At 34.3% G+C, this 19,470-nt stretch overlaps 2 protein-coding genes across 4 annotated transcripts; both read left to right on the top strand.

Moving 5' to 3' along the window:
• The first annotated feature begins 5,329 nt into the window (after positions 1–5,329).
• Positions 5,330–11,801, top strand: LOC147408785 (putative alkaline/neutral invertase B). 3 transcript variants are annotated; one of them, XM_086421836.1, is made up of 5 exons: positions 5,330–5,447; positions 5,957–6,419; positions 7,117–7,548; positions 10,563–11,121; positions 11,331–11,801. In XM_086421836.1, the coding sequence occupies exons 2-5, from the start codon at positions 5,991–5,993 to the stop codon at positions 11,624–11,626; spliced, it is 1,716 nt and encodes a 571-aa protein (XP_086277962.1). In that variant the 5' UTR covers positions 5,330–5,447; positions 5,957–5,990; the 3' UTR covers positions 11,627–11,801. The 3 variants fall into 3 exon arrangements, with proteins under 3 accessions (XP_086277962.1, XP_086277956.1, XP_086277948.1); XM_086421830.1 differs by having other exon boundaries at positions 5,339–5,452; XM_086421822.1 differs by having other exon boundaries at positions 5,371–5,549.
• A 1,479-nt stretch (positions 11,802–13,280) lies between these two features.
• LOC147408786 (uncharacterized) lies at positions 13,281–19,158 on the top strand. Its single transcript, XM_086421848.1, has 6 exons — positions 13,281–13,689; positions 17,051–17,250; positions 17,746–17,886; positions 17,974–18,054; positions 18,415–18,539; positions 18,625–19,158. The coding sequence occupies exons 1-6, from the start codon at positions 13,467–13,469 to the stop codon at positions 18,671–18,673; spliced, it is 819 nt and encodes a 272-aa protein (XP_086277974.1). The 5' UTR covers positions 13,281–13,466; the 3' UTR covers positions 18,674–19,158.
• The last annotated feature ends 312 nt before the right edge of the window (positions 19,159–19,470 follow it).

Below are 19,470 nucleotides of genomic sequence, written 5' to 3' on the forward strand. Positions count from 1 at the left end.
GGTTTAAGTTTCCAGTTTATGAATATAAACTTCGTGCATTTCGGAACACCATATTAACTTGTTTTGTGAAATTGAACGGTGTGGATCCTACGAGGTGAAATGCGTGATCGTATGGGAACTCCTTAAAGTGATTCTGATTGCATAGATCTAACAACAATTGAGAGATCTACGGCTGTAAAACCCATGATATCTTTTATTGAGAGTTAATTGAAGTTCCCCATTTAATTCAGTTGCTAGGGTTTAAGTTAGGCTGTCAAGGGACGGGTTTTGGCCCGATCCGGCCGCCTGTCATGGACCGGTTTTGAGCTCAGAAATTTAGTCCATTTAGTTATTAGGTCGGGCCGGGCTAAGCCCGTTTTATTATAGGACCGAGCTTGGGTTTTGAATGTAGGCCCGGCCCGTTATACTATATTAAAATCTATTACATAATATGTTTTTATTAATTAATAATGATGCCCACAAAATATTATTGTATATAATGCAATGAATTTTTTCAAATCTAATAATAAATTATTATTTTAATTAATTTATTATTATTTAGTATGCTTTTGATATAATAAAAAATAGTTAAAAATGGATTTGACCCAGCTCACAAATGGCCCAGATATATGTGGACGGGTCATAGGTGAATCGGGCTTTGACTAAGGTTTTATTTCTTAAGCTCGGACTGATCCGATATTTAGATGGGTTGGGTTTGGATCAAGTTTTGTAGCCTAAAAGACCCAACCCATTTAAAATCTGGTCCATTGACAGCCCTAATTTAAGTAGGGACATCGAGGGACTAAAAGAAAATTAAATTCGGGCTGGGCTAAGGCCTAGCAATGCCTAATCCGACTGAGCCCATCCACTAGTATATTGTAATTATACATATTATATATATAAGTGTATGTTTCTATAACAAACGATAAAACTTGAAAAGTTGTTATTATATTAAGTTTACTTTCATCTCTAACCATTTTTAATTAGATAGATATTGGACTCTTATTTTTGATAAAAAACGAAATCAAACGACTTCGGATGATTTCAAAATATGCATGAATTTAATTTTGTATATCTAACCCAAAAATCAACTCGAGCATGTTAAGGTCAACCTCAGACATGGTCAACTTAGGTTCAAGACTTTGATTCCAAACCAAGAACATTTTGTGCTCGAGCCTCGAACACTTCAACATTTGGATACGGGTTGATTTTTCTTTGCTTCCACACAAACTGATAGATCCTACATGATGAACGAAGGCAAGAGCGGTCGGTGTTGATGAATACTCAATGGATATATGAAGCCACACTTGACACTAACAACTTATTGTTAGCCATTCATCACAATTTAAAGTTTAAGATCATCTCCTGTTATTTGACTGAAACAACAAAGATCGAACCTGATCATTAAATATTTTGGATTATCCAAATATGCTCTAAAATGTATGACTTAGATAATCTCATTATTTCATTTACCAAAGAATTGCCTAAACTATGTTCCAATTCTTGTAGGCTAATATTAAATGGTGAAATACTTTTTCATGAGCTCAAAATGAGTTATTTATGATTCCGGCTCACTATTCATTTTAATTATCAAAACGTGAATAATCACGTTTTCGTTATATTATATATATATATATATATATTAAAAAAATCAAAATAAAATGATTATTTCGCAGGTTTAAAATGAAATTGTCACTTTAAAACTGCGAAATAGTCACTTTAAAAATCTTTGAATTCGTTATGATTCAAGTTTTGATAATTAAAATGAACAGTGAATTCGAATCGTAAGTTTGTCAGAAATTGATCACTTTTTCATAAATATCTCAATATTAAATGTTTTTTTATTATGAAAGTAGGATATTGGGTGGGCTTATATGATCACGTATGTGACAATTTAGTGGGTGGACCAAGTTATATGCGTGAGATTCCTGTCGGTACCTTTTATTTATTTATGATAAAGTCCAAAATCTACACGTGACTTTGAAAGCTAACAACCTTTAAATATGATAACTTCACGTATTGCCAAATACTGATTTTTAATCACCACCATCTCTAACTTCGTCCAGGGTTCTCTAAGAGGAAAGTATTTTTTTTCTCTTTTTTTTAAATGAATCGTGATAATCTGACTATCTCACGGGGCACACTCAATCGACGTGAAAAGTTTGAGAATCTTATATCTACGTGTCTTGGGATACAAAATTGCATCCCCCCCTCCCCCAAAAAAAAAAGTGTATCCCGAGAGAATCATGTATATCAAGACATACAAATCTATGATTGCTAAACTTATAACGTCAAGAGAGTCGAATGAGTGTGTCACGTGGGGTAGTCAGATTATCACAACTATTTTTTTGAATCGTGATGTTTGAACTCAATTTTTTCGCTTTGTCTTTACTTGAATGGCATGGTAAAGGCACGAAAATCATAGATCATTTTCTTCGAGATACACAAGAAAAAAAGATCTATGCTCTTGTCACGTCAGTCGAGTACACACCAAATTGAAAAGGCAAAAAAAAAACCACCAAATCTGGAAATCATTAGACTTTTTTTCCTTTTTTAATATACTAAAATTCAATTTGGAATCCATTACTTTCCATGGTGGTATATTTGGCTTGGGAGTGGGTGTAGGACTCTAGGTGCCATTTTGGGAATTAAATCAGTGAAGGATTGTGGTCTATTAATTCTCATCCTACTCGACTCATTGTTATATATGTACATTCATATCTTTACCCATTATAATGAGAGAGGGTGGAGTAGACATTGTTGTCCGACACCAAAATTTTGAGTGCCCATAAATGCCCACACTTTTTATATTTAAATTTAATATAATCAAAAGTCATTTTCATTTAAAACAAAAAAATATTACGTTGTTCTATTTTCTAAATAACAAAAGATATATTTTTTCCTATGTAATTTACAAAAATCCTTTAATCAATATTTTAAATTACAAATAAGGCATTTTGATACATATGTTTTTGTGCATACCACCTTCTAGTTATACATCAGTATTATATATAATTTTGTAACAAGAAATAAATAAAATATATCATAAAACAATAAATCAAGATAACTTAAACGACTATTGAAATTGTTTGAGTGGTGTAGGTGTCAATTAGCGTAGTTGGTAAAGTCTTTTAGTGATAATTTCAAAGACTTCGATTTCAAATTTTGCCAACATTGGGTTACTAAACACGTTAAAAATAGGTTTATCAATTGAAAAAGGAAATATTGGTCGAGTGTTATAAAGTTGAGGTAGTAACATGAACCAAACTTTTAAAATGTTTAGAATGGTGTTTTTTAATTTTTTATTCTGGTGTGATAAATAATATAACAATTTAGGATGTAAATAAGTAATAGTTGGTGTGCCAATGACAGCTCTCGGTCTTTTTAATATTCACAGTCTAACTCGTTCGAATCTCCCGAGTCAATGGGAAAGACGATTCACATTGAAAATTCAATTCGATCATATTCGTGAACATTATAAGCATATGGGACCTACCTGTAAGGCCTGTTATTACGTACACGGTACACTCAGTACGACAAGGCCTATATGTCCAAATATTATGCAACTTGGTACTATGGAAACTAGTTGAATTCCACTTACCAGAAAAGTTGGACACGTTTCAAACAACTCATCATCATGAGTCAACTCACTGATTTGTTTTCATAATTTTGAGAATCAGACTTTGGGATTTAATAGGCTGGGTCTGATCAATCATGTCCTAATGTGATAGAGTCCCATAATATAACAAAACTCAATAATGGATTTCACTCCTTTCTCTCTCCTCTTTTCTTTTCTTTCTCTTTCTTCATCCTAAGAATACCTCTAAATCTATTGTCGTTTCTTTTCTATCATTTTTTTTCAAGGGAGCATTATAAAAAAAATCAATTAAAATAAATGTGAATTTTTTTATAATTATAAATATAAATCAAAATTACTAATCAAAGTGGCGTAATTGTTTTTTTTATAATCATACTCTCTCTCTCTTGTAGATGCAATTAATCAAGGATGCAAGGAGACTATATTGAAGATAGAAACATATTTTTTTGGCAAAGCTTCGCCACCACCTCCAACAGTACTAGAGCCAACACCACCACCAAATTCAAGAACATCAGATTTCATAAGAAGAAGAAAGTCAAAGCAGAGGTGGAAACATAAATAAGAAAATCAAGACCTTCCATCAAGACAACGTCAATATCAGTAGTGGTAGTGGAGATGGGACCACCATAGAAGTGGTGAAGCGTCTAAGAGGCCGTCCACCTGGATCCAAGAACAAACGCAAACTCATCTCTCATTATCACACGTGACATCGACTCTACAATGCACCCACCCATCCTAAAACTGCCACGTGTTCTCAATATCATAGAAACTCCCTCTCTCTCCTCTTGCGTTTCTTTATTTAATAAAAAAATATATAAAAACGACACTTCACGTGGTGTTTTACAATGACAATTTTATAATTTTCAAAATCCGTCAGATTTTGATTCGTATTTGTAATTTTGACAAAATTAATTTTTTTTTATATATATTAATAATCATTTTAATAGTTTTTTTAAAAAAATTATTATATAATTTCTCATATCCTTACAATTTTTTATATTAATTTTTTTTCCCCTTTACAATAATACATTTTCAAATTTATCATTTTTTCTCTTTCACTCACCTAAACCCCAAAGAGGATACCCATAACGTAAGCATAAGTAAACTCTAATCATTCCCATAAATTATATAATATGCAGTTTATTCGTAATTTAAATATTTAATCAAATTTGATCCAATTTGAACTTAATCCAATTATTATAGAACTTGATTTGAACCTTAATATTGATATACAATAAATAAATAAAAATTATCTTCCTTCATAATAAAGGTCTAAATTACTGAACCATCGTTACAAAAAAACAAAAAAAAAACAAAATTAATTATTAAAGTACAAATAAGACACATATCCTCATTCATAAATAATAATTATTTTTATAACAAAAGAGAGGGATATTTCTTTTACCATTTGGATTCGGGTTTGGTCCAATTCATATTACTTTGACCGTATTATTTGTAATTGTATATTTACAATAAAGACATGATCATCCGTGACACATTTTCTATTTTTAATAAATAACCGATTCAGCCAGTGGTCTTGTTGTACTCTTGTTCCCATATCGACTCAAACCGATCCAGGCCCGATCCATTGACAGCCCTACTGAGTCCAATCTGAAATGGGGCAATTAAATCCGAATCGGACAACTCAAATCCTCCCAAATCAGTACAAAGTTCAAACCAACCTGGCAATAATTGATAAATAACCGGCCCATCCGGTCGTTGCACTTTACAACAAACAGTAACGGGTTACTCCTTCGCTGCCTGGCTTCCCCACCTAACAACACCACAATAAAAATTGCCACTCGTTTGCAGACTCTGCACTTGTCTTGTTTCTTTTCATTTTCTCACACTTGTTGTTGCTCGAAGTTGCGTACGGTAGCAATCCTTCCTAGACGATTTTCTCTCTCTCCAATTTGTTCTCGAATTTGAAGGGCTAAGCCTTCCGACATTGCGAATAAATTTTGTTTGTAACGTAAATGTTAATTTCTTAGTTGAATTTAATATCTGGTTTAATGGAGATGACTTTGATGGAAATTTGATCCCTTTGTTTCAATTATTGGTAGATTTAAAGCTGATAAATTTGTAGATGTAGCGGATCTCTCAGAAATTTTGCATCTTTGATTGGTTATGGATTTGCATGGCACTCGTTTTCTGGATCTTTTCTTGAATTTTAGTATTTTTTTTATTTATGTTCGAATGTTTAATTGCGTATTCGGAAACCCTAGATTTGTAGATTTTGATCTGTTTATATTATAAACTTGAAATTGAAAACTGCTTACATTTCGGATTAGTACACTGAGATGCATGTGTCCTTGTGGTTAATTTAATTTTGGAACTAATGATGATTAGGGTTTTTGAACCCTTGAACCATTGAAACAGTGCAGATTTTTGAACCCTAGAGAACCATTTTCAAATGTCTACAGTTGCAATGGATGTGTCTCAAAACGGTAGTGTGAGAAATCTTGATCCATTATGTACAGTAACTGAGATTGAAGAATGTGATTTCTCAAGGCTATTGGATAAGCCAAGGCTTCTGAACATAGAGAGGCAGAGATCCTTTGATGAAAGGTCCATCTCTGAATTATCTATCGGTTTATCTCCGCGATATTCATCCAGAAATGCTGAAAATTCCCGAATACTAGACAACTTTGACAGTAGTATATATTCTCCTAGTAGAAGGTCTGGTTTTAATACTCCCACTTCAAACAATTGCTTTGAGACACACCCCATGGTCGCTGAAGCATGGGAAGCCCTGCGGCGTTCATTGGTGTATTTCCGAGGTCAACCTGTTGGGACTATAGCAGCGTTGGACAACTCCGAAGCAGAACTTAACTATGATCAGGTATAACTCCTTTGTCCCTCATATTGAATCAATGCCTATTATTACTAATGTAACTTGAATATTTCTTGCAACTGGGCTGCAATCACCCAAACCATCTCAGTTGATTTTTTCTTAGTTTATTGCCCTATTGGGCTACTCATACATTTTCTCGTATACGGTCATTTCTAATTTTATATTTATAGTACTTCTACTCATTTATCTTAACATCCTCATCCTTGCTACACTCAATTTATTAACATGATACTTCTTGAACACCCAACTTTCACCTCCATAAAGCATAGCTGTTCTTACTCTGCTGTCTTATAAATTTTTTCTCTTAATTTGATTGATTATATAGCACTTCAGAAGCATCCCTCCACTCTAACTATTCAACACTGATTCTATGGGAAACTTTTCCTCAATCTCTCCATCCATGTAATAGACCTGAGATAACGAAAATGATCGCCTCGGGGTAGTTCTAGACCTGAGATAACACAATGTTCTGCCTTTAATTAAATTTTATTTAAAGAGTTTATGAATATAGATTGACCAACCGATGAATAAAGTATCTGATTTCGCACATTTTCTAATTTGGTCCTTGTGTCAATAATTTATTATGGAGAGTGATTTGTATTCTCCTTTTTATTTATTGAGAGATATGTGGAAAATTTTCAAGGGCAACAAAGCTGGTATTCCTAACTTTCTTTAATTTGGGCAGGTTTTTGTGAGAGACTTTGTCCCAAGTGCCTTGGCGTTTTTGATGAATGGAGAGCCTGAAATAGTCAAGAACTTTCTTTTGAAAACTCTTCGCCTTCAATCATGGGAGAAAAAGGTCGACCGATTCAAGTTAGGGGAAGGAGTAATGCCAGCCAGTTTTAAAGTACTCCATGATCCTGTTCGGAATTATGAAACTTTAATTGCAGATTTTGGTGAGAGTGCAATAGGAAGAGTTGCTCCTGTTGATTCTGGATTTTGGTGGATTATATTGCTCCGTGCATACACAAAATCTACTGGAGACTCTTCCTTGGCTGAAAAGCCTGAATGCCAAAGGGGTATGCGCCTAATATTGAGTTTATGTCTTTCTGAAGGGTTCGATACATTCCCGACTTTGCTATGTGCTGATGGTTGCTGTATGGTTGACCGTAGGATGGTGAGTTTTATTTTTTATTTTTTATATCTCTATTATAGTTCATGTTTGGCCAATACTCTGCGTCCTTTCCGTCATATTATCTTACTTTTCTTTTTCTTTTTTGGTGTTTGTTTCACAATAAATGCTTGTGTAATATGATACATGCAAATGAAATTGTTATTTATAAAACATATCGATATTTACATATTTTTCCAACTTAACAGGAAAAAAATTAAAACAAAATTTATTGTACTCTTTTAATTAGTACTGAATATGATTGGAATATGTGATTTTTAGACATGTCAATAAAAGTAAATCTTGTTAAACCTAAGAAAACTTGCAAGGACTACAGAAAGGTAGCAACTATCTAACAAGGATGTTACATTTGTGTCGGTGTCTAACATTGCACCTTTGAAAAGCCCAAAATGCTGACTTATATATTCTAATATAATATTCTAGCTATATCATAAGTGTTAATGTAATAGGCATACCATCTCGACCTCCATCTTATGTACTATTTAATACATTTTTACATCTATAAAAAAATTTAGTTGTTTTTTAATAAAAATAGAAAAGAAATATATGTAAGTAAAACAAAAACATTTTTTTATAGATAAAATAAAAATATTTCTTATAGCTTATTAAAAGTTGTTTTCTAATATCAAACAATGGTTGTGTTTCCCAAATGAGTAAATTAGTCTATGGATGATGGATTATACCAATCCTCTTTCAAAAGGCATTTTTATTGTATAGAAAATCAATAAATAAAGGTTGACACTAATTCCATTACTTTCTGATATGATCAAAAGACTTGAACAAGACATGGTTGAGAGCTCCTTGGCACTTTTCAGTTCTTATAGATGGCATCTTAGGTCTTTTCAGTTCTTATAGATGGCATCTTAGGTTTTAGCAGTTGACTCCTATATATTATCCATAATGCTAATGAACTTGATGAATCATTGGTTAGTATTGTTTCAAATAGAGGCTCATTGTAAAGGTTCAAACATGTGAGTATTTTCTGTTGCAAAATCCTGTTCAAATCCTTTTGAAAGATAGATTTATCCAAGTCCAACTTGAGGTGCATAGATGCTTCTTGAATATGGAGCTCACACGAGCTGCAGGGGAAAAACTGGGTAAACTATCCACAGGGATTCAAAAGGCAGATTTGATCCGAGTCTGAACAAGGTTGCACGCCCATTAGAGATTGTTGTAAAAATCTCCTTCACAAATTTCCCGAGTTAAAGCTTCCTGAAATTTCTGATCGAACTGTGTTTAAAATTAACATGGTTTCTACTTACATAATTTTCAAAAAAAATTCACATAAGCATTAAATCTCTTTTGCAAGAGAACATGAAGGTTGAGATTTAAATGAACCTCAGCAGTCAGAACTTTTGTGGATATGGAGTGTCTACCCTCTTGAGCAAACCAAATTTGACTTGTCCAAGAAAAACACGTTTGATCTCCCTTGACAAGGTGACCTGGGTGAAAGTTCTGTTACTGTCCATTCTCTGATCTGGAGTGCTTTTCCAGTCAATGAACATGAACTTAATTGAACACTGTTGTTGGACATCAATCTTGTCCATACACCCCCTCTTTATGTACCTAGGTGAAAGTTCTGGTACATCCCTTGCCCCCTTGATCAATAGACAGCTTTGGCTGACAACTGTGCGCCTGAGAAATGCAAAGTACACATAAGCCCCCTTCCACCTGCAGCTATGCTTGCACATTTGGTGCTGGTCCATAGCACCTTGCTATGTCAGATCCTTTTTTTGATTAAATTGAATCCTAAACTCACATGGGGTTACATTAAGCTCATGGGGTCTGTCTTCCCATCTGATGTGGGACTTTTTGTGAGAGGATTTTAAATGAACTCTCTCAATGTCTCTCTCCTTCACATTTTATATAAATCCTGTAAATGTGTACTGGGGTGTTTTGAGGAAATAAAGACTGGTGATTTTCTAACCACTAAGTTACTACATTAATTGTGCAAAGTTTTCACAGAACACAATATTTATTAAAACAAAATAATTTTGTTTTCCAACATAATTTTAAGAGAAATGGAGGAACAAGATCCGTTCAGCCAACCCTAAATTTTCGGAATATTCCTAAAGAATTTCTTATTTACTTATTATTAATAAATTTTAGATGCTTCAACTGGGTTCTAGATGATAACTGAACTAGATGTTTCAAATTGAGTGTCTATTTATCTTAGTAGTTGGTGCGTGTTTCCATTTTTTAACTTCCAGTTGTTAAGAAGAGTCTGCTATGAAAACTTCAATTTAACAATGCTGTTAGACTCAAGCTCAATACCTTTAATTATGCTATAAGAATCTAAGTCTACGTAGGCATTGATAAATGAACTAATAATCTTTTTGACTGAAATAACATAGTATGTTTCTGTATCCAATTTCTTCTATTTGTGCCTCAAGCATCCTTGCACACTCAGGCAGCCACACATGCATGCATGAGCATATTGCTCGGTGCAGAGCACCTCATTGAGTTGTTTTAACCCCTTGTATGGTTCAATGGATTATGGTAAATGGAGACAAGATTAAATAATCTTGATGATTTCCAGCTACTGTCAGGAAGCTGGTCTATTGTCCAATGTTACGTAGAAAAACAATCACGATTATACCAGCTTAGCTTCCAAATAAGGTGAGAAAGGAAGGATATGAAACCCTTTAGACACCATTGTTAGGTTGCTAATTTGACAAAGACCAATGCTTCCATCACGTGTTATTTGTATCTACTTTGTTCTGATCTTGCACCAACTTGGTGTCAATTTTGTGCCAGCTGTACTAGGCTTTCTGATTTCTTTCACTGCTAAATGCTTACCCAGTCTTTTTTGTTAATGATATCTTAGGCATTCTTCCCTTATTTGAGAATTTCTTTTAACAGGGCATTGTGTCTTAATTATTGGCACTGAACGTACTGGGCTTTAAAAAAAGATCTTCCTTCGTTTTATTGTGCTTTTCCTCAAGTTAATCGTGTGTGGATCATTTATCTAACAGTGTTTGTTATATCCATATTTTCAGGGTGTTTACGGGTATCCTATTGAAATACAAGCACTCTTTTTTATGGCTTTAAGATGTGCTTTGTTTTTACTTAAGCAAGATGACGAGGGCAAAGAGTGTGTAGAGCGAATAGTTAAACGCCTCCATGCATTAAGCTATCACATGCGAAGTTATTTTTGGCTTGACCTAAAACAGCTTAATGATATATACCGGTATAAAACTGAGGAATACTCTCACACTGCAGTTAACAAGTTCAACATCATTCCTGATTCTCTCCCAGATTGGGTGTTTGATTTTATGCCATGTCGTGGTGGTTACTTTATTGGAAATGTCAGTCCTGCAAGAATGGATGTCCGTTGGTTTTGCTTGGGTAATTGTGTTGCGATTTTGTCATCTTTGGCAACCCCTGAGCAATCTGCAGCCATTATGGATCTTATTGAATCACGATGGGAAGAACTAGTTGGAGAAATGCCACTAAAGGTTTGTTATCCGGCAATAGAAAGTCATGAATGGCGAATTGAAACTGGCTGTGACCCGAAAAATACTAGGTGGAGTTACCACAATGGAGGATCTTGGCCGGGTAAGCTTCTGAATTTATCGATCATTGGAATCATAATTTTATTTAATTCAAACTGCTTGTGAGAAATTTAGAGAGTAGGATGTGATATATAAGATGTTCATACAAAATGCGTAATAATGTTTATCAGAAGTTTAGAGAGTAGGAGGTGACTGATACTTCACCTCTTTCAGAAGTCACAAGATTAACTTTGTGTACTTATTGTGCTCCAGTTCTTCTATGGCTCCTCACTGCTGCATGTATAAAGACTGGGCGTCCACAGATTGCAAGGCGTGCTCTCGAACTTGCTGAGAGCCGTTTGTCAAAAGATGGCTGGCCTGAATATTATGATGGAAAGCTTGGGCGATATATTGGGAAACAAGCACGTAAACACCAGACCTGGTCTATCGCGGGCTACCTGGTGGCAAAGATGATGCTTGAAGACCCATCTCATCTGGGTATGATCTCACTTGAGGAAGACAAACAGATGAAACCCCTCTTGAAAAGATCAGCCTCATGGACTTGTTGATACCCCCCTCCCCCCCATCTATCTATGTTTGAGTTACGAGAGGAAGATGTGGCTGAAATGAAGTTTCACGTTTTTATTCCTTTTTAAGGTTTAAATCATCCTTCCACTAATAAGGAGAAGGTCTTTGTAGATGGCCATTATTTGATTTTATGTTAATCAATCAATCTTTCACTTTAGATTTTGATAATTTTTTTTTTCTATTTCATGCTTTTTTCCTGAAGGAAGTCCCGTTTTTTCTAAAGCAATTTGCAGAGTGGCTTCCATTTTCCTCAATTGCTTTAATGGACTCAATAATATTAAGAGGGGCACTCAAGGGGACATGATCCTTTCAGTGAAGCACACTTGGATCTAATCTTTCCAATTTGTGATGGTTGCAGCCAATGAGTCATGATGCTCTTAAGAGGTGATATAGAACGTTGTCATGTTCTTATAGTAACATACGGTGACAAGTTTTTATTGGAGAACAAATAAATTGGATTATTCACAATATAAAAAATCGTTTAATTTGGATCTGGCATAGCAGAAGCATGTGAATCAATAGATTTGATAAATTGTGTTCAATAGAACACTCAAAATCAATTTGAATAAATAGATACAATTGATAAACAAATAATAATTTAAAAGAAAATAAAACATAAAGAAAAAAAAAATTAAAAGAAAAAAAAGATAATTGAATTGATTATTAATTTTCGGATTTAGAGCTCCTTATATAGATAATTCCATCATAACAACTTCTAATCCTACTAAAATATTAAAAATTAATATTATTAAGCCATCTATAATATAATACTAACTTTTTAATCCTATTAGAACTCAAATTGAAAATTTTTAAACACTTCTAATTATAATTTAAATAATAAAAATAAATTTAAAATAAATTAAAATTTAACAAGGAATTGTACTCCTAATATAATTATGAAATATAAATTCTATTAAGTAGAAATATAAATCCTACTAGAAATAACAATAAAGATAAAAATCTAATAGAATTAGAAAATTACTTAAAATTATAAATGTTTTACATTAGAGTCTCATGTGTTTTAAACTCTAATTATAACTTTACATTTTTTATCTGCTAAAAACCTATTTGGATAGAAAGTAGAAAGTTACCTTCACAAACTAAAAAATAGTTTTCTTTTTCTCATTAAAAAAAAAACAAAGTAAGGATAAGAATTTTTATTATTTAAAAGTAATTTTCCAAAATAAATTCAGATTTTATTATTTTTTAACTTTTCAAAGTAAAAAAAAAACTTACTTTGTGTGTGGATGTGTGCATGAAGAAGAAAAACACTGAAAAGTATCATCTTTGTACATTCAAAAACACATCTAATGCCACATGTTGTAGAGGAAGGAGTTCTAAGAATTATGAAAGAAAATTTTCCAAAAAAATGGTTAATTTTCGCCGTGAAATTTATTTTTAAATTTGGGAGCAGCCGTTGCTGCAGTGTAGGGTGGACTCATCGACCCTTAATAAGATTTGAAATATTACTTAAGTTGTAAGGATAGCCTGCTGCATCCAAAAATAGTTATGTTCCCATTTCGGTATTAATAGTTATGTCTCCATTTCGGTATTATTATGAATCGAAGACTGAAAATTGATACGGATTGCGGAGTCAAGTAATCTAATATAAACCTACCATCGGGACTACAGAATCATTATCCTCTCCCCCAGACCCAAAGCGCAAGCTTGGTCTCATACTCGAGACTCCCTCTCAATTGTTCCCACGACTACCCTTCCCAGACATCCTAAATCCTTCCCCTGTCCCCGCTACCTCTCAAGCTTCTTAACGTACGCACCCCGCCGTGCTAAACCTTCACCGCATCGAGAGAGGGACGAGTGATGAGGGGACCGAAGAGACCAGTCCACGCCGTGGCTTCATGGGTGAAGCGGCAACCACCGAAAGTGAAGGCCTTTCTAGCCGTCGTATCAGGCATGTCCGCTCTGGTTCTTCTGAGATTTATCGTTCACGATCACGATAATCTCTTTGTTGCAGCCGAGGCGGTTCACGCAATCGGGATCTTAGTTCTCATTTACAAGCTCATCAAGGAGAAGACTTGTGCTGGTAAATTTTCTAGGGTTTCTTTTTACTGTAATTTTTCCCCTTCAACTGTTGTGTTTTTATTTTTTATTTTTAATTAACTAATTAAGTTAGTTGATGTTGGATCTCCTTTTTCTCCTATGTTATTTGAATTGGGTTTTTTTTTTTTAAGTTAGTAGTTTTTGTGAAATTGAGGTAAAAAAAGAGAACTTTTTTTCATGGTTCTCTTGATTTTGAGTTGGATCGATGATGAGGTAGTTCTTCCATGTGATGTTTGGTGCGAAGTGGTAAATTGATGAATTTCGTATTCGTTAGAATTGCTAGTTTATTTAGTTGGGTTTCAGTAGATTTGAACTTGGATTTGAGGGTTTGTTTGATCGCATGGGCAAACTATTTTTAGTGCAAATGATTTCCCATTATATCATTTTCTCGTGTTTCAGTGCCTGTGGAAAATCGTTGTCTGCTGTTTGATTCTCTTGGAAAAATCAGTTTTTTTTCCTTTTTCTTTTTCACTATTCAATTTTTTGAACAAGCATTGCTGTCCCACATTCTTTGGGCCCCAAAAAGTCCATAAATCCTTATGTGAATTATGATGGGATCCCCCAGTCATTTTGTGAAAGACTTGTCTTTTTTTCTTCAATTGTTGGACATACTCTTAAGAGGAACAAAAAGATTGCAAGAATTTCCTTTGTAAAAGTTATTTAATATGGCTATTTAACACTATGTATAAGTCGTGATCAAGTCATTACTATATGAAGGCATGCTTCTTTTTTCTCCTTTTTTTTTTTTTAATGGTTGAAAACTTGCAAGGATTTCCTTCGTATAATGGGATCAAAATGTTGATATAAGAAACACGTAATATTTTGGTTATATAATATAAACTAAAACCAAATGTAATCGTCTATGATTTATTAAAGTGTGTTTTTGTATATTGCCAGAACAAAAAATTGTAATAAAACTAAAGAAATAAAGAAAGAAGGCTTACTGGAGGAGAAGCCCCACTATTGTCGTCATCAGATCAAATTGAATTGAAACCAAACTATTAACGTCACCTTAGGTTCTTTAGGTTTGAGATGGGAGAGGGTTTACAAAGGGATAAAGAGGGAGAATGTTGGGTTGTTTCGTTTGCCTGCAGGCTGGCAATTGATTTTTCAAGTTGAGGAAAATGATTTCCCTGCTTAAGAGGGCAAATCACACATGTCACGTCAGGAAAATATTTATCTGTGTCAATTTGATGTTCTTTGCAAACAAACATTGCTTAAGTGCAATTTTTCCAGGCAAACTATTTTCCACAATATTTTCCTCAAGTCAAATGAAATGCGCCCTTAGTTACCTAATAACCTCTACTTGTGTTGGCTCGTTTGTGAGCGAAATTCACCCCAATTGTTTGTCTATTGCTTTCAGCTCTACTCACGTTAGCTTCGGCTTTTTCAAGAGTTTGATGAGCCCTTTTTATATCCTATACGGATGATCCAATATGCAAGGACCATGAATGCGAATCGTTTGATCTTCTTTCTTCAACGAAGTAGCTAAAACATAAACAACTTGAATTCTGTGCAATTGCATTCCATTTCTTTCGCTCCGATTCTTCTATTTTAGAAAAGAGGACTCAAACAAAAAAAAAAGATGAAACATAAAAACTATGTCCCTGATAGTAATTTCTCTAATCAGTGACAAGGACATACTCTAGACTGGGATCATGGGGAAAGATTGCTCAATCATTTTTACCAACTTAGAAGTCCCCTTTTAGGATTCCTTTTGACTTAGTTTTTTGAATCTCTTTGTATTTATGTTATCCTATGTGACGGTGGATTGTTATCTATGTTACTTGGCACTTCCAATTTCTAAGTTTTTGCCATGCTGGTGTGTTTACACAACATGATACTTCATGGCATGCTAAGACACTTCTAGGATTTTTTTTATAGGTATTTTCTTCTTGGCATTTTCTATCGTATGATAGATGCAAGTTTCCCTTTTTTTCTCAATGAATTAACACCAAGAGTCTGATCATGTACTATAGTAATTTGAGTGGCTATCTTACTCAGAGATTCCTTCTTGTGCAACAAATAACTAGATTACAACTTAGAAGTTCTATTGCACATAAGGTTAATTGTAGTGTTTGAAGTGAAAGAGTCCTCATTTGAAGACATTATCATTTCTGTCAAAGGGCTACTTTTTTACTGGTGTAAAGTTTTTGAGGAGTTTAAAGGGGTCTTCTTTGATTATTTTATGATAGATGGGATTGTAATTTGTCATAAGGTGTTCGTGTGCTCTTGGGTTTTTTCTTCTTTTTTATGCTTCAGGTTTTTTGCATTCTCTTTGGCTTTGATGGTCACCTTGATCACTTCTAATATATTTGCATTTACCCATTAAAAAATATTTGTACGGCTGTGCTGCTGTATTAGAATATATATTCGGAGGTTTGTGCCGGATATCTTTGGACACCTTGACATTTAGCAGTCATGCCACATGTGGAGGTGAAACTGACGGTTATGATATTATTCTTACTCTTTTGAAATTTGGAGGTATTTTCTGACCCAACCCTATTCAACATACTTAAAATTCCCCATTAAAAGTGTAAGAGGTACTGTATTTATCACCCAACAACTCACTTTATTTCTACTTCATATCAAGACGTGCGTTCATCTTATAAGGTGCTTATTTTAATCATCTTATAGGTTAAATAATTCTATGATGTCACATACTCAGTGGAGGAAAACGATGAAGTAAGAAGCCCAAGCATGTAAAAAGTCAAATATATACAATCCTAAATGGATGTATAACTTGAAGTTCAAAAACATTAAGGTGCAAAACTAGTGTAACATGAAAGACTTATGTGTCACCTTGAGGCTTTTGTTCCTGTGAACATTGAACTACATAATTATGGACTTCTGGATTACCTCGATTAAATTTCCTAAATTCCGATTCAACCCAACATCCTCAAAATTCCCCTCAATCCTCCAAACACGAAAAAGAGTGCAAGCATATGGGTTAATTAATTCACTTTATTTCTACTTTCTATATAAGCCTCAAGGTAATGCATAAGTCTTTCATCATATAATTATATTTGTGAAGCCTATTTTTTCTCTTTAAAATATTAATAATAGACACTGCTTCCATCCTGCCAGAGCGGCAAAGCATAAGATAAAATCTATCGGAAAAAAAAAACAGAAAGAAACATGAGGTGATCTGTCTGTTAGTCACCATTGATGATCAATTTTTTGCAATTACTTGTAGTTCATTTTTGAGTTTCAGATTGTCCTTAACTGCATATGATAATCATTTATTTTTCTGGCTGAGATTCTATACTGCATCCTTTGTCAACTATAATTTCTGCTCTTTTGATGCCATTTAGGTTTCACCCTGTTGCTTTGAACTCTTGCAGGACTTTCACTCAAGTCTCAGGAACTAACAGCTATATTTTTAGCTGTTAGATTGTACTGCAGTTTTGTTATGGAATATGATATGCACACACTTCTTGATTCTGCTACATTGGTGGCAACCCTGTGGGTTATTTATATGATTCGTTTTAAATTGAAGTCTAGTTACATGGAGGATAAGGACAACTTTGCAATATATTATGTGGTGAGTTTTCTCGCATCTCCTTTGCATAGTTAGTTATTATTTGTTTTTAGTATAAAAAAAAACTAGATCATATGTTGAACTTTGGTGCTCTCTTACATATAGTACCATCCGTATCGGTGTTTTCTTTGAAAAAAGTGAATGTTGAAAAGATAGGACTTGTATCAAGTTTACTGATACTGGTATGCAAAGCATCTTTCCTTCATGCAATGAATGATTATGAAACGTATAAATGTATTTCCATCTCCATTTGAGGGAAGTTTTGTAATGTGTAAATGAGTTCTCTTTCTGAGTTGGATTGGTGTTGTATTTAGTCCTAAAAGGGCGAGAGTGTAGCCCAAAAATAACATGGATGGAGATAATATTTTGAATTGGAAGAATCATTACCTTATGCAGTGGTGGTTTGCTTGAACCTGCCAAACGTCTCTTATCTGTTAATTTTTCTTTGTTGAAGTCGTTACTTTTGTGCTATTAAGACACTTCTCAATGTGGATGTAGGTGGTACCATGTGCTCTATTAGCTCTTGCTGTCCATCCATCAACATCACACAATATTTTGAATAGGATTGGCTGGGCGTTCTGTGTATATCTGGAAGCCGTTTCAGTATTACCCCAGTTACGTGTGATGCAGAACACCAAGGTTGAAGTTGGAGAAACATAACACATATATTCATGTACATCATCTGATAAGTTCTCTCTCTAACCCATACTCCATTGATATTTTCAGATTGTTGAACCGTTTACAGCTCATTATGTATTTGCATTGGGTGTTGCAAGGTTCTTGAGCTGTGCCCATTGGGTTCTCCAGGTTTGATCATGCTGACAGTCTCTATGGATTTTTCCTGTTTGGGAATTTGTTTATTGCACTCTGAAAATTAAATGGTTGAATCCACTTTATTGTGGGGGTTGGTTTGAAATGGATGATGGTACCACCTGGGAGATGTGCTAAAAATCCCTGAAGTAATGATCCTAACCATCCAATCATTAAACATTACGAGTAGGATGGTTAAGGTTACTCAATTGTGCTGTTTTTTTGGTTTACATCCTCTGGTGGGACCTTTTCGATTCTTGGTTCTTCGATTCGCATGTTGCCCGAGTTTACAACTATGTGGGTTTTTATTGTTTATTCTGTATTTGACTTCTTCTTTTTTCTTTTGCCTTTTAACAGGTTCTAGATACCCGGGGACGCTTATTGACCGCTTTGGGTTATGGACTGTGGCCTTCCATGGTTCTTCTCTCAGAAATCGTCCAAACTTTCATCCTCGCTGACTTCTGTTACTATTATGTGAAAAGGTGGGCAACAAGACCATTGTTATTGGGATGACACTAAGAATATTGGGATTCTTACTAAAGTGTGCATTTCCATTTTTCCTTGCAGCCTTGTTGGTGGACAGCTTGTTCTACGTCTTCCCTCTGGAGTAGTGTGATTTTAAAGCTTGTTTGTGCAACTTTATGGGCCAACCTGGTGCCCGTGAATAACTTAAATTGGTTCTGTGCTCTTCTTCGTTTCTATTTGCAACTCACGTGGTTCGTATACTTCACTTGCAGACTAGAAATGCTGGTGGGTGGTTGTGAAGATTGGGAGGTCGAATATTTTGAGTAAATATATATATAATTTAAAGCAGCATGAGTTTACCAGTTGGTTTTCCTTGAAATGTTGGCTTAAATCTCTTTTATATTTTGGTAAGTTGAGTTGTCCTGTTTGTTTCGAAAGATAATAATATGTGAAAGCTGTTTTTAAAACTTCTGCACAGCAAACCAGTTGGCCATGTTAATGGTCTGGTAGTCTCAACTTTTATCAGATTTACTAGAGATTGAATTAATCTTGTGAAAATAATGGCCGCAATAACAGAAATGCAATGCCCAAGTTGGCAAATTGTAATTTTGTGAGTTTGATCTAGATTTTTTTTAAGTTTGGATTGTAACACATTGGGTATGGTTGGATCGTTAAATCATGATTTGTTTCAAATTTTGATTGAATGTGCATGCATTTGGGTTATAAGATATAATTGTTTTTGGGCTCTGGCACAAGAATGGTAATTTTCCCAAACTATCTGGACCCGACCAACAAAGCCAAGAGGAAGCAACTCAAACACAAATTGGATTTGCTTCATTAATTAGCTTTGATTCGACTTTGATGCTTATGGACTGGTATAAGGATCGAGTCCTCATTTCATTATGGATTGGTACCAAAATCGAGTCCTAGGCAAGCAAACCTAATTTT

This window comes from Akebia trifoliata, chromosome 2, assembly GCF_017979445.1.
Source record: "Akebia trifoliata isolate Shusen 1 chromosome 2, ASM1797944v1, whole genome shotgun sequence".
Taxonomy (NCBI): Eukaryota; Viridiplantae; Streptophyta; class Magnoliopsida; order Ranunculales; family Lardizabalaceae; genus Akebia; species Akebia trifoliata.

Excerpts from the sequence above, each read along its gene's own strand:
- LOC147408785 (XM_086421836.1), top strand. The coding sequence starts at position 5,991 with ATGTCTACAGTTGCAATGGATGTGTCTCAAAACGGTAGTGTGAGAAAT. Across the intron at positions 6,420-7,116 it reads CAGAACTTAACTATGATCAG|GTTTTTGTGAGAGACTTTGT; the intron begins GTATAACTCCTT and ends TAATTTGGGCAG. Across the intron at positions 11,122-11,330 it reads CAATGGAGGATCTTGGCCGG|TTCTTCTATGGCTCCTCACT; the intron begins GTAAGCTTCTGA and ends ATTGTGCTCCAG.
- LOC147408786 (XM_086421848.1), top strand. The coding sequence starts at position 13,467 with ATGAGGGGACCGAAGAGACCAGTCCACGCCGTGGCTTCATGGGTGAAG. Across the intron at positions 17,251-17,745 it reads ACTTTGCAATATATTATGTG|GTGGTACCATGTGCTCTATT; the intron begins GTGAGTTTTCTC and ends ATGTGGATGTAG. Across the intron at positions 18,540-18,624 it reads TGTTACTATTATGTGAAAAG|CCTTGTTGGTGGACAGCTTG; the intron begins GTGGGCAACAAG and ends TTTTCCTTGCAG.